We start from the raw sequence: 15,815 nt of genomic DNA, 5'->3' as shown, positions 1-15,815 counted from the left end.
AGCTGGGGAGTTAGATAATTTTCTTCTTTAGCATGCAGTTCCTCTGGTTCATATATTTTCTGATACTGCTGGTACATAACACACTGGTTCATCATAGTATTCCAGCTATTTGATCCCTACTCTGAGGCGCTGATTAGAATGAACAGTGTGCACACTTAAAGCAGAGGCTCTCTTAGTAGTATTAACTGGTCTAGAATTACAATTTAGGCCTGTTCCAAATTATAACAGCACAATTCACTAAACAACTCAAAATTCAACCCTGAAAGGAGCCATTTCTTAAGAAAAGCTTATTCCTTTTCACTTTTATTAAATCTACACTCATTGTATTCTAAATTAGCAGCGAAGATGGGGTTTTTCCTCTGGCTTGGAGGAAAAATTTGCCTCCAAGTCAGATAGTTTTTTTCCCCCGCCAGTGTGGTGAATTGAAATTTTCCGACTTATCGGGTACTCCTAGGAAGCAGATAAATAAACGGACATAGTTTTTACCCTGGGATTTTCCACTGTTCGACCCCCCCCCCCCCCCTGCTGATAAAAAAACAAAGAGTGTTCACGGATCAGGGTTGTCTGTGGCTTGGTCATTCCAGCTCTGGAACTTTGGACTGTTAGATCGGCAGCGTAGTACTGTTCGTTAAAAGTGAGAAAATGTGTGTTTTTATCCATTTGATCAAGTATTTCTTATGAAAGCATTGCTTTTTCCGTGCCATTCCTACTGACGTCATTGTAATGACCACTAAGACAGTCTTTTTGAGGATGTAAAATGGCAGATGGAGAGTGAGTGTCTGCCATTATAATGAAAACTCTCCAACCTAATTGTGACTGATGGTAGGGATAAGCATGTGGTAATGTGGTGGGGAGGGCCCATGGAAAATAAACGGCGGTTGGTGCGTGTAGACGTTGATGGGGTGGAAGGAGTACCTTTGGTTGTAGGGCTGTTTTATTGCTTGTTATGTAAAAAATAAGTAATCACTGGTGTATTTGTTTGATTGGCTGTACAGTGGAAGGTGTGCCATAACACTATCTCTGTCCACGATCTGTATTCACTTACATAGGTGAAAAGTAATATGTTCCCTCAATGGCAACACTATGCAGACACCTGTTCAGTTAGGTTTTGAGGAAAGTGTAGATGGTAGGGTAGACCAAGGCATGAAGACAAACAGATTGCAGTAGATAGGCTGAAACATGTATAGATATTGTCCCTTCTAATATAGATGTCCGGCTCCTTGGCTGAATGGTCAGCGCAGTGCTCTTCGTTTGAGAGGACACGGGTTCAATTCCCGACCGGGTCGGAGATTTTAACCTTAAATGGTTAATTTCCTTGACTCGGGGACTGGGTGTTTGTGCTGTCCCCAACATCCCTGCAACTCACACATCACACCATCCTCCACCACAATAACACACATGGCAGATGCTGCCCACCCTCATCGGAGGGTCTGCCTTACATGGGCTGCACCGGGCTAGAAATAGCCACACAAAATTATTATTATTATTATTATTATTATTATTATTATCTAATATAGATGGTTGTTTTTTATTGAAAAGGAGGATTATATAAGACTTTTTATTTGTAAAGTGATAAACCGTCAGTACAGAAAGACATTTATAACATGCAATTATTTGGATGTCGTTATCTATGTTACACCCATGTGCAGGTTATTTTTAAGTGTGTTTTTTTTACTAAAAGTTTTATGACACGACATCAATATGTTGCATTGCAACAGGAATGCAAAGACTTTGATCAAATAGTTGAACTTTTTTAAATGGACCTTCTTGTTATTTGACTGAAGGTGTCCCTAAACCAAACCAAACCCCATGGCACTACAGCCCTTGAAGGGCCTTGGCCTACCAAGCGACCGCTGCTCAGCCCGAAGGCCTGCAGATTACGAGGTGTCGTGTGGTCAGCACGACGAATCCTCTCGGCCGTTATTCTTGGCTTTCTAGACCGGGGCCGCCATCTCACCGTCAGATAGCTCCTCAATTCTAATCACGTAGGCTGAGTGGACCTCGAACCAGCCCTCAGGTCCAGGTAAAAATCCCTGACCTGGCCGGGAATCGAACCCGGGACCTCCGGGTAAGAGGCAGGCACGCTACCCCTACACCACGGGGCCGGCGAAGATGTTCCAAAAGCAGGTCAAAACATCTCGTTATTATAGCCTAATAAAAGCAAAGTCATCTCTGTACAGGCCATGAAGACCCTTGGAGGGGTGGAAGGTAAAGGCTTCCACTATCCGCAACCTCGGCACTTGATGGGATAGAGAGGATAACTCTATGCCCGGCCACCTTTGCCCTGTACTCATTTTTGGTGTAGGCTGACTGAACCTCAGGGCCATGTGCACCTCCGGAAGTGGAAATCTCGTTTCTTAAATTTTACGACTTCCTGACAGGGATTCAAACCCACGTCCTTCCAGGCGAACCAAGCAGGCCTTGGCTAGGCAGCCTCTTATATCCTAATATAGTCTTAACAATAAAGACATTTTACAGTATTGTAAAGGTGGAATATTTGATGTAAGTATTTAATACTTATGACAATACGGACTCAGGCATGAAGTTTATTATGTGTAAAATTATTTTGGAATTTAACAGTTATAGCTATGAATCATGCTCAACACTACTTTATTTGTTCACAGTCCTGTTGCTGTTTACCTTCATCCAAGTAATACAATTCTTCAAATATTTCTTTATTTTTGCCCTCACAGTGACATTGGATATAGCGTAGGTTGGGAAATGCGGAAGGACGTGCAGAAATATTCATTTGAATTCACCGCTCCTGGTGTGGAAGTCCACTGTCTGCATGGTTATGGTGTGAATACTGTTGAAAGGTAGGTAAAAAGTATTCCCATCAATCAAATCAGTCATCATTGATCTGCGTTTACCGAGGGTTGCCTCAGTTAATGCAGGACACAACCTTGTGCACGTGTCACTCGTGGAAGCACCTGCATGTCAGTTGCTTTCTTCTGTCTGGTCAGTGTGATTGAGGGAAGTACTGTGTACAATCATATACCATTGGTGCCTCATGACCTGCCAAATTGCAGATATATGGCAAGGCTACATTGTTGGCCTTTCCGATGCTAATTTCTCATTATCGAGGATTGTACAATAGTGTAAAATGGAAGTCCTCTGTAGACAATGTGATAAAATTACATCAGAACGGTTTCCTGCCAGAAACATCAACTATGAAAAAACTGCCGCGGAAGAGAGCTCGACCTTCCAGGACTCCGGACATCATTAACAAAGTAAAGGCTGCTGTTCTGAAGGAAAATCCACCAACTCAAAGACACACAAGCACATCTAAAGGTACAGTTTACTGTATAATTACAGAAGATCTGAACCTGGTAAGCAGCATAAGGCAAGTGGACACGCTTGTGAGAGTTAAGGCATGTTAAAGAAAGGCTCACTGATGCCAGAAAATTATATGAAAACTACCTAGCAGGGGATAAATGGCAGTCAGTTGTTACCGTGAATGAAGTTTTGGTTTATTTGGATGACACCAACAAGCCTCGGGCAAATACTGGCACCCAAAAAGGCAAAAGGGGCACTCAAACATCGTCGAGGCAAACAAGATAACTAAAGGTTCCACCTATTCAATACATTATCATGATGGTCTGTTTAGAACATCACATATTTATTTAACTTATTGTAAAATACATCTTTGGGACCGGTTTCGGCAATCCATTATGCCATCATCAGCCATTGAAAGTTTAATAGCAAGGAATATTCAAAAAAAGTAAAAATATATGCTATAGAATCAGTACAGAATGTATGCTTGGCATACTTTTTAACAGCAAGTCCTAATCTACATGAAAAACATTAAAAATGCCTAGATAACATTGACCCATTATACTATACAAATAACATGTCTTTCTTGAAAAAATACAGTATTATTTGGTGCGTCTAAAATTATTTTGTAGATGATTGAAAAAGTCTATGATTTGGCGTAGCTTATGTACAAGAAATTCTACAAAGCATTTGCCATTTTAAAACACAGTTTTTTTAAACAGCAAGTCCTATTCTACATGAAAAACATTAAAAATGGCTAGATAACATTGGCCTATTGTATTATACAAGTAACATGTCTTTTTAAAAATACAGTATTATTTGGTGCATCTAAAATTGTAGTTGATATACAGGAAGTTTATGTAAAATTGATAAATGATTCTACAAAACATCTGCCATTTTAAAGCACAGTTTTTTGGTTCCTCGTGATATGCGACTTATACTGTTTGATATTATATACAGGTTCTTCTTTCTTAAAAAATTGTTGACAAAACAGTCTATGTTTGACTAATATAAGGAGTAGCAGATTTCTGATATGTTTAATCTTGTTTTAGTATTTGAACCTTGCTTCATAGTATTTTCAAGGTAAATAACTGTATGGCTGAGGCCGAAACTATGGTTGAGATCTTGAATATTATTTTATATGTCAGGTGGAAATGGGCAGTTATTAGTATTAATCTCGAACCAGCACGAACCTAAAAAGGAAATTGTAAAATGAATATGAGTTATTGACAATGAAATGCGGTACTATAGAAAAGAATTGAGGATATGAAACTCACCTCAGGTTGAATGTAGCAGCGTGTAGAGAGAGTGAGGAACAAATGCTGAATGTCAAACGACAGCCGGCTTGCTCAGCTGTGAAGTGGGGCGTATTATGTAGGTGAAGGGGAAGTAGGAGAGGTTGCGGTCGCGTGTATCTGTGTGTCAGGAGGGCGTGGGCTTTGTCGGGGATAGTAAGCTAGCGCGCTACGTAATATTTTATGTACTGATTGATTTTTAGGAATTTTTAAACTATTAATCAATGAAATAAGCATTTCAAATAAAATTGTAGGTTTTTCCAAAATATCATTTAGATTGTAATTGGGGTTGTAATATTGATCTAGAGTGATGTAACATTGCTCCGTTAGGTCTAAGAATGGGCCTTTATTCATTGTTTCGATGATGTCCAAGTCCTTGTTGATACCGTAAAAATTGTGTTTGTATTCCTGTATGTGCTGGCCTATTGCCAAAAATTTTCTATATTTTATGGCATTGACATGTTCGTTGTATCTGATATTAAATGATCTCCCAGTTTGTCCAAGGTAAACACTAGTACAGTCATTGCAATGAAACCTATATACACCTGATCTATCAAATGGGTTTTGTACGTTGACCGATTTGGAATTGTAGAAAATATCTAAATTTCTATTGTTAGTTTTGAAGGCAATATTGACATTTCTTTTTATAAAAATATCGGTTAATCGGAAGATGTCAGAGTTAAAGGTGAAAGTAGCATATGTTTTTGTTTTGGATGTTTCTTTTTGTAGTTTAGTTTTGGAATGGTGTTTAAATTTATAAATTATGCGTTCTATAAAACATTTGTTGTAGCCATTATAAGATGCGATCTTGCGTATAGTGTCGAGTTCTTTTTTACATTCTGTATTGGACATGGGTACATTAAATGCTCTCTATTAAATTATTGTATTTAGCTCTTTTATGACTAGGGGATGTTCAGAATCTTGTTTTATGGTCGTGGCTGTGTGTGTTGGTTTTCTGTAGATTTTGTATTCAAAAGAGGACGGGCGCCTGGTAATGGTTAGATCTAAAAAATTTAGGGTTTTATTGCTTTCAGATTCTATTGTAAATTTGATATCATTGTCGATGTTGTTGAGATGTATTAGGGTGGAAGGGGCATCGGTAGTGCGTTGATCCATTATTATAAATGTATCATCTACAAATCTGGCCCATAAGGCTATATTATTGAATGTCTTATTATTTATGATTTTAGTGTGTTCCAGAAAATCTATATAAATGTCAGCTAAGATACCTGATGCCGGTGAACCCATAGCCAGTCCGCCCTGTTTATAAATTACTTTGTTGAAAATGAAATAATTATTGTTAGTTAGAAATTTCAAGATTAGTATGAAATTGTCAATTTCAAGTTGACTAAGTTGGCTGTGAGCGCGCAAATTTTTTAGAACGATTGGTATAAGTTTTTCAGGTTTAATGTTGGCGTACATATCGAATGAATGCATGGTATGATGTGCCTGTAATTTGAAATTTTCTAGTTGTTTAATTATGAAGTATTTTTTATTGATTTATTAGCTTGAAATGTATAATGCTTACTTAGAAATTGTTGTATGAACTGTGCTGTTTTGTACAGAAGGCTGGGTCTGAAGTTTATTATAGGGCATATAGGAACACCATTTTTGTGTATTTTAGGTTGTGCTTTTACTGTTGGTAGACCAGGGCTCAAATTAATTAATTTGTTCTTTTCACTGTCAGTAAAGAGGCATGTTGTATTTTTAAGAATTTGTTTAAGTTGTCTTTGAATAGATTGCGTTGGATCTTTATCTATGTTTGTGAAGGTTTTGTCTGTAAAGAAGTTTTGTGTTTTTTAAATGTAATCTGTTTGGTCTAAAACAACAGTGGCGTTACCTTTATCTGCTTTGGTGATGATAACATTTGAATTTTTGATTTTATTTTTAAGTTGACAGATCTTTTTTCTGTCTTCAAGCTGCGTTGTATTAAAATCTGTAGTTGGTGTGCTAAAGATATTTTTAATTTTTTTCTTTAGCTTCATACCTAACTTCGTTTTGAATGTCTGTAGGCATTTTACTGATAGCTGCTTCTGTTTCGATAATTAGTTGTTTAGCCTTGTTGCCAGTGTTGTAATTAGGCCAATTATGTTTAGGTCCTTTGGAGAGCATTATTATTTCTTCTTGGTCGAAGTTAATTTTTGATAGGTTCACAAATGGCTGATGAAATTGCGCTAGATTTTGAGGTGGGCTTTGAGTTTGTGTATTATATGAGGATGTGTTTCTAGATGGCGCTTTGTTCGAGTTAGCTTCATTGAGAAGAGTCTGGAACTTTCTATCTAACGTATTTTGTTTGTGGGAAAGTATTTTATTTAATGTATTTTGTACTGTGTTGTGGAAAATATTCCACTGTGCAGCTGGTAATAATTTAGTGACTTCCTGTACATCAACTACACCAAATTATAGACTTTTTCAATCACCTAAAACAATTTTAGACGCACCAAATAATACTGTATTTTTAAAAAGACATGTTACGTGCATAATACAATGGGCCAATGTTATCTAGCCATTTTTAATGTTTTTCATGTAGAATAGGACTTGCTGTTAAAAAGTTTGCCAAGCATACATTCTGTCTGATTCTATAGCATATATTTTTACTTTTTTTGAATATTCCTTGCTATTAAACTTTCAATGGCTGATGATGGCATAATGGATTGCTGAAACCGGTCCCAAAGATGTATTTTACAATAAGTTAAATAAATATGTGATGTTCTAAACAGACCATCATGATAATGTATTGAATAGGTGGAACCTTTAGCTTTACCAAGCATTGTAAATCTTGAGTCAATACGGCCAAAAAAAATGAAGTTTTTAATACCCCAAAAAAAAACAAAGATAAGTTTGCTAGGGGGTTCATGGTAGTGGCAGGGTATTGTGTCTGGAGTAAACATAAAATCCTCATAGTGCCGAAAAATGTGATGATCAATGCTACCTACTTCCAGAAGAATGTCATGGATCACTATTTCGATGAAGATACCCCTTGGTTGTACGGTGAGGATGCTTCAGATGTCTGGATCCACATGAGTAAGGCATCCCGTCATATTGCCAGACCTTCAGTCACTTACTACGAGAAAAAAGAAGCAGAGATGGGGGTCCGGGGTCATACAATTTCGTGACATCCCTGTCAAATCCCCGGATGCCTCAACTATGGATTTCTGTGCCTTTGGTCTCCTGAAAAGAAGGCTTTCTTCTAGACGTCCTTCCACTGTTGAGGGTCTTTGGAAAGTGTACAGTGGAAAATGAGATGTAGGGCAATAGTCCGCACCCACGGCTATCACATCCAGCACAACCAGGTCTGGAGAAAAGGAATTACCTAGGATGAAAAGTACGTCAGAATCATCCAAACTTAACTGGGGCAACCCTCCGTACTGCTGTCGCCCAGGTGGCATATTCACAATCAATTGTCTACCTATAGGTGGGCCGGCGTAAGGTTGCACATGACAGCTACGCAAAATGTTGGTCACACTGCAGTGGTGCACGAAGCGATGTTGCCTCCATAGCAACAGCTGATTGCACGACACATAAGATTTTAGAAACATGAGAGAAATGTTTTTAATGCCATCACGACGATACAAATGAAATCGGCTGACAACAATTGCACTTTCAACATACCGATTAAGTTTACAATGAAATATATCACATAAAATGATACGAGATAAATCTACTATGAAGTTCTTATTATCTCAATGTTAGATAATGCGGAAGAAATCAGCAGACAAGAAACTCACTTTAAATACACCAATAAATGTTACGATAATATACACCGGTGCTAACACAAAATATTTCGAGTAAAATCTATTAATTTACGAAAATTCAGAAATGTTATTCTTCTTACCTTGTTTACATTGGTAGAGGCTGTATACCCTCCAGATCACTGCCATCACTACCGTCACCTTCGTTGTTGTTGTTGTTGTTGTTGTGGTCATCGTCGTCATCGTTCAGGCAGATCATTAACTCCTGACAGACACTGATGATGCAATCTCTGGCCATCGCTGAGTTAGTTAATGTTGCGACTTGCTAACTTTCTTCCTCCACGAAGCTGCATTCACTAGAGGAATGCCCTCTCGGAACAGTCTTTCCACTCCAGTAATTATGAAGGATTTGCTATTTGTGCGAACGTAACGTTTCACATCACTCCATACCAATTCAATAGGTTTGAAGTGACAGTGGTACGGCGGCAACCTAACAACCTCGTGTCCTTGTTCCTTCGCTACCTCATCGACTACGTACGTCGGTGAAACCGGTTTGTTTTGTTTCACCAATGCACATAAGACTAATTTAGTCATACCCGTATGCGCTGGGATATTCTTGCCTGCAGCCATTCTACTAACAGTTCTTTACGCGCGCTCGAAGTAGGGGTCTTGTCCATTTTTACCCAGTGGTAAGGTGCATTGTCCATAACAATGACAGAAGGGCCTTTGAGCTGTTGCAGGAGGTTCTTAAATCAATCTAAAAAGCGAACATGGTCCATACCTTCGTGATAATCACCGTTTTTTTTGATCGGAACATTAGAAGACCACCTTCCACAAAGCCACTGGATGAACCTGCGTGCGCTATTATTAATCTGGCGCCCTTCCCAGTCGGTTGATTACCGGAGCTTTTAGGACTGTCATCAGTCCAAGATTCATCAATGCACTCCCCAGCATTCACCCATGTCTCATCCAACCATATTACCTCGTGGAGATCCTTACCGACAAGTTTATTGTAAAAAAAATACTCCTAGCCATCACGATGTGTGACTTTTCAAGCAACAGTTTTCTTCCGTTCAGTTTTTTTTTCTTTCTGAAACCTAAGGCTCGCAGTACCGATTTTAAGGAAGTTTTACCCCCGGAGAAAATATTTTTCTGTTTAAGGGAGACTAGTAATTTTGCCACCACAGGGTATTCCTTCCTGCTGTAATAATCATGCAACCGAGCTCGATAGCTGCAGTCGGATTTTTGAAGGGCGGAAAAAAGTCCATTCGACACTCCATGTCGTACGATGTCGGCATGTAAAAGAACTCTGGTGATACATTTGGTATTTACCCGACAAAATTAATTAAATCTCAGCCATAGACGCCCAAGAGAGATCCGGTTTACTCTAGGTCCGCTAGATGGCAGACAGAGTAAACCGGAACGTCGAAATTGACGAGCAGACAGCCAGATGGCGTCAAATCGAAATGTCTGCAAACGGTAGCTGAGGCCATACGATTATTATTATTATTATTATTATTATTATTATTATTATTATTATTATTATTATTATTAGCTGCAGTCGCTTAAGTGCAGCCAGTATCCAGTAATCGGGAGATAGTAGGTTCGAGCCCCACTGTTGGCAGCCCTGAAGATGGTTTTCCGTGGTTTCCCATTTTCACACCAGGCCTTAATTAAGGCCACGGCCGCTTCCCTCCAATTCCTAGGCCCTTCCTCACCCATCGTCGCCATAAGACCTATCTGTGTCAGTGGACGTAAAGCAAATACAAAAAAAATAATAATAAAAAAAATAAAATCGTACACGTGTCTACGTATTGCATCAGCCTGGAAAGAATCAGTTCTTGTTACAGGAGATGGCATAAATCGTTTCTTTCCTGGAGTGCTAAGAAGCAATTCCCCACTCTCAGCCCCGTTTCCGCTACTGCTAGATTCCCCAGTACATTTTTCCTTCAGTTCCTGGAGGAGAACACCTTTCTGAACCACAGTCCGCTTTGAAAGCCCTAATGTTTGACTTGTACGTTCCACGACTTGATCTGCAGGAACAGAGGGACGACCATGCAAGCGTACGAATTCCCTCTCCCTCTCGTAAAACTCGCGAGTTCTCCGCACTAATTCACATGCCTGACTATTAAGGGGCACTCCTCGGCGCAAAAGATTATCACTTCGCGATTCATCACATTGTTGTTTCCGTGACATCGCACTGCACTAGTTACAAAAAAATCACAGTTATCTCACAAAAAAAAACACCACTTTCATCAACGCTTGAATCACACCTGACCACGTGCTAGCAACGACAGACAAGCGGCAACACTTCAATACGGAAGTCAAGGTAGTTATAGATGGCACCACTATACTAGCCATATTGCCAACAACAACCAAATGAAAATAGTTCATCTTTATTTTGCAGCTTGCTTAAACATTACATTTTTTTTTTAATGCTCATGTTTTTGTAAGTATATAAAAGGTTATACGCACTCTACAGAATTAAATACGAACTAATATATATAAAATCCATAAGTGTATCCGACATAAAAAGTAATGGATTGGCCGTTCTGATTGACGGGTGATGTTCTTCAATTATTTTTTGTAGTAATGCCAACATGAACTATAACTGTCAAGTGCAACCTTGTACCGGCCCTCCTATAGACTTTTCATAATGATCTTGTAAATTTATCAAACATTTCCCTTGATAAAGTATTCCAATCCCCTGTTCCTCTTCCTGGAAAATAATGAATATTTGTCCTCTTAAATTTCAGCTTTATCTTCACATTATGAACTTTCCTACGTTTAAACGCTCCCCTTGAGGTTATTCGTCTACTAATGTCATTCCACGCCATCTCTCCACTGACAGCTCGGAACATACCACTTACCAGTAATTACAAGTAATGAATTTCATCTTGGTACATGGTGAATTTATTAAATCAAACAAATTCCAACTTTTAAGTTTGACAAGTTCTACCTTTTTCACTTAGTTTACAAAGAGGGTATATTTATTACCCCACCAATTCAATACAATTAATACCACATTATGTAGTTAAATAAACATAGAAATTCTAAATTTTAAGGGGACATGTTTCGCCCTTCTTTTATTGGGCATCATCAGCCTTATTTAATCTTAAAACAAGCATTGTTTACAGGACATTGACATTTATAATTTATAAAAATTGAACTGTGATTTCTTAAGGTAATAACACTAAGGAATAGTAGTTATAAAATATGATGTTGAGACATAACATATACAGCACATGTTAAAATCATTGTAAACAAATTTAAAATCTTTTGTCCAAAAGAAAATGTGTGTCATATAAAATTCTAAAAACGGCACACGTCTGACACTGAAGTGGATCCTCTTCATAAGAAAATTCGAGCATATACTTGCTTGGGGCATTTGTCAACACAAGTCTTCAATAGACTAGAATGGTTGAAACATTGAGGGTGAATTTTGGTAATTTTTTGTGAATTGGCTCTAAAAAATATTGGCCAGGAGAAAAGGTGAATGTTTTAAATTATCTTATTAAGTTGATTGATCCAAAAATTATTGTAATATAACCACTGCAAAAAGACGTTGTGCTGGTTGAAGCTGCTTTTGAGATGAGTATCTCAGAGTATTTGACAGGTATGTTTGACTGTCACGTGAAAGTGTAGTCCCTCTAGAAGACTGAGGAAAAGAGTATGGTTATACTGTAATGAACAAAAAAAAAAAAACAACTTGTTTGACGTGTGTTTTTAAATCGTACGTTAATGCCCAAGAATTATGTGTTATGTAAAACTGGTTCTTACTCGTTCGCCGTAACTATGTCTATCTTAATGTATTAGCAGCGTTGGTCTACTCCTCGTGTTGTATCAATGTGATAGAGGAAGAGGGGAGGTGGAGGTTAGGTGTCGAGGGGCTGTTTGGATATCGGTTATGTACTTTGTTTTAGTGAAAGGTATTTGGAGACCCCCTTTATGCTGTATGTTATGTCATGATTATTAATGTACTGAGTTCATGTCGATGTTAATGTGGGAGGAGGATTGTTTGGAGGGGCAAGTGCAGGCTTAGTATTCGGCGAGATAAGGGGAGTTCTTGATTCAAAGGATTTAAATATTCGTGGGACTCTGTTCTGATTTGGATTGACTATTTTTAATAAGGGACTCTTGACTTCCGTATCATCATTAAGGTTTCGATCTTTATTAAATGTTCTGTCCAGAAAAATATATATATTCTCTAATTCATTTAAAAGTTTACCTTTGTTTGTATTCCTGATTATTGTGAGATCCTTTTCTGTTGAAGTAAAACGGTGAGCAGTTTCCTTCATATGCGTGCTCATTGCCGAATATTTGTTGTGTTTTTCCGCATTGAACTGTTCCATGTACCTTATAAAGAAGCTTCGTCCAGTCTGTCCAACATATGAAATTCCACACTGGGAATATGTTATCCTTAAGAAATCACAGTTCAGTTTTTATAAATTATAAATGTCAATGTCCTCTAAACGTCGTGTCCTTCAAGATAGCCGCAGCAGACCAGAAGAAAGCAACGGGTGATCAGCTGCCTGTCTCCGCCAAGGCAGGTCAGTGTACACCGGGCTCCTTAACGCTTTAACCATTGGCCGAAGAACAGCCAGTCAGCGACCGCCCCCTCCACCATGGCGGCCAATAGGCGAGCAGCGTAACGTATCCTGCACTATATAATGAGGTGGAATTGCAATAGCACTTCATTCCACTGAGAGCTTCGCTGGTATCGAAGTCAGTCGGAACCCTTGACAGTGCCCAACGCAGTCTTCGATGAAATGTCGGGACATTCACTCACTCCTGGACCACGGCCTACAAGCCCGGAAAACGCTGACATGATATGAAACTGTCCACTTTTTCTATTTTGCCATGCTCTCTTAGGTGTTGAGGGGCTGTTTGGATATCGGTTATGTACTTCGTTTTAGTGAAAGGTATTTGGAGACCCCCGTTCTGCTGTATGTTATGTCGTGATTATAAATGTACCGAGTTCAGTGTAGAATTTTTCTGCATATTTTAAAATTTAATTTTGCATGAATTGTGAGACGAATTTATTTTTAAGGTGTCATCAAGAAGTGCTTTGAACCATTATCCTACATAATGACAAAGTAAGATTTAGAGAGAAAAAACTTTTCAGATGGTAAATTTACTAAAAATATTAAATTTGTTTGTTACAATCCTTTTTACTGTTTAGTATTATAGTAATTCCTGTGCTGATGTATTGATTTCCATGTTTCATCTCTAAATTAGATGCGACAACTTGTTTGGAATGAAAACAGCAAATTGAGCCATTATGAATTATATTAATTTCAGTTTAGTGTACAAGCCGGGCAAGTTCCCAGATGGTTATCCAGAGTTCACGTATGGAGATGGTGATGGAACAGTTAATAAACGCAGTTTGGAAGGATGTCTTCAATGGAAAAATGCACAGAAACGACGTGTGTTTCATCAGACATTTCCTGCTGTAGACCACATGAGTATTTTACGTGATGCACGTACCCTCAGCTATATAAAAAACCTAATCCCTAAACTATAAAACAATTTTTGTAGATATTTTTATTCAGGGATTGCTCTTTTCTTGATCTCAGCTGCTGTGAAGTTAATAGGTAATTTAATTTATTTGCCGGTGGCATATGATCGAATTGTTGTGTAAGTGAACCTAATCTAATTCATGTCTATCCATGCCATTGTGAGATCTTTAAAGACCAATAATTCACTCTGTGTGCTCTCTACTGTCAATACTACCTTTAACCAAAGAGCAGTGTTTGCTCAGTGATATCTTCCATACAGCCATTTTAGTAGCTGATGTAATTTATAATTTGGTAGTTTTGTAGAGCTCTTAGGAAAGAAATGATATTTTTTGTTTGTAGTTTGATTTGCAGGATGTCTTAACCTAGAGACTTCAGTTGTTTGTCACGGTAATAAAAAACAAAATCTCTGATACTTATTTGGATCAGGGTTTAAATGAACCAAAGGTTAAAATATGTATGAAATAGAAGTTAACATTTTGAAATTTTATAGAATAATAAGATTTTATAACAGACATGAAGAACTTCATATTATATCACTTTAATACAGTGAGGATGCTGATGGAATTACTTTGAAAAAAAAAAAATACAAACTATATATATCAGGAGTATGCATTAGTTTTTGCCTCGAAAACGCGTAACTTTCGAGGGAAGTTCATTTTTGTTTATTCAAAATATTCTACACACTTTGCCCATATTTCAGATAAGTTATGAATACCATGGCAGAAAAACTGCTTGTCTTTTGCAGCAAACCATTCGTCGAGCCCTTTCTCAACTTCCTCGAAATTGCTGAAGTGCTGCTCTGCGAGCGCGTGCTCCAGTGATGCGAAGAGGTGATAGTCAGATGGCGCCAGGTTGGGGCAGTACAGGGGGTGTGGAGGGATGTCCCATCTAAGCGATTTCAAGGTGTCTTTCACTGGTTTTGCTGCGTGAGACTGCGCATTGTCATGTAACAAAATCACTTTTTATGTGTCTTCTGGCCCATTCCGGTCATCGTTCAATCAGTGTGTGATTTAAATTAATCATTTGTTGGCGATAGCGTTGTGCGTTAACGGTTTTGCCTGGCTTCAAGAGTTCATAATGCACAATACTGCTACCAGTGTGCACTGTCTTTCACATTGAAATCGCCACGTTTAAATTGTCTCGCATGTTCTAATCGATGCAGTGTGTTCACTATATATTTCTACCAGAAAACTATGACTTTCCACAGCCTTTTTCTTTTGATTAAGAAAAGCAATGCGTGCCACAAATGTTTTTTTTCAGGCACAAACGTCGACATGATCACTGAACGACATAACACAGATGCTAGTGTTTGGCGGACTCAACTTTTATATGTTGGTAGGTTAATGTCAGACGAACAAACAGACGTATGTGTCAGATTCATTCACTGCGTACTGTTCGCTGGCGCCATCTCGTAGTGAAACAGGAAAAGACTGTGCATACACCTGGTTTATATAAACCATGTCCAGGTTAGAAGTATCTAAACGTAACACGTCGTAATGTGAGAACTATTCAGTGTATTATATTTATAGGTAAATGCTCAATGTCTCCAAGATTTGATTGTCAAAATTTCATGTCATTGTTGAATTATAAGGCACTCATGTCTGGAAATAACGTGAGAGAAGCATGCACATAAATCACTCTACCTGCATAGCTTATTCCTGTTTCTCAACATGTGGACTCCAGAATGAAGTGTTACAGTTAACATAATTCTAATCCGTTACAAATGTTCACTGACATGCAAGAAGGGATTGTGAACCCTCCCACACAAAAAGCCATTTACCAGTGGAACAAAACTATGAAAAGTAGGCAATTCCATTTCACAATCTGGAAAACATCCTAAATAAGCAGATGAAATAAGAGACTGTTGAATCGTGTGTTTGCAGCATTCTCTAGATGTTCTCATAAGTTAATTAACCTCTTAACCGGGTGTGACGAGTTAATTCGTGTGACGAGTTAACTCGTTTGGAACTTTCGAAAATGATCGGCTGGACGGGGCATGTTATCTCGTCTCTTATTGTTGTTGAATGTAGTTCTGT

General features: G+C 38.3%; 1 protein-coding gene across 1 annotated transcript in view; it reads left to right on the top strand.

Annotated features, from left to right (window-relative positions):
- LOC136872353 (lysosomal phospholipase A and acyltransferase-like) overlaps positions 1-15,086 on the top strand; it is a 49,000-nt gene extending 33,914 nt beyond the window's left edge. Inside the window, exons 6-7 of the mRNA XM_067146164.2 lie at positions 2,694-2,816; positions 13,562-15,086. Coding sequence (XP_067002265.2) covers positions 2,694-2,816; positions 13,562-13,784 — 346 coding nt within the window. The 3' untranslated portion in view covers positions 13,785-15,086. The remainder of the gene's footprint in view (positions 1-2,693; positions 2,817-13,561) is intronic.
- Positions 15,087-15,815: the final 729 nt, after the last annotated feature.

This window comes from Anabrus simplex, chromosome 4 (assembly GCF_040414725.1).
Source record: "Anabrus simplex isolate iqAnaSimp1 chromosome 4, ASM4041472v1, whole genome shotgun sequence".
Classification (NCBI taxonomy): domain Eukaryota; kingdom Metazoa; phylum Arthropoda; class Insecta; order Orthoptera; family Tettigoniidae; genus Anabrus; species Anabrus simplex.
The sequence above is the reverse complement of the archived record's forward strand: the minus strand, read 5'-3'. Positions and strand labels throughout refer to the sequence as shown.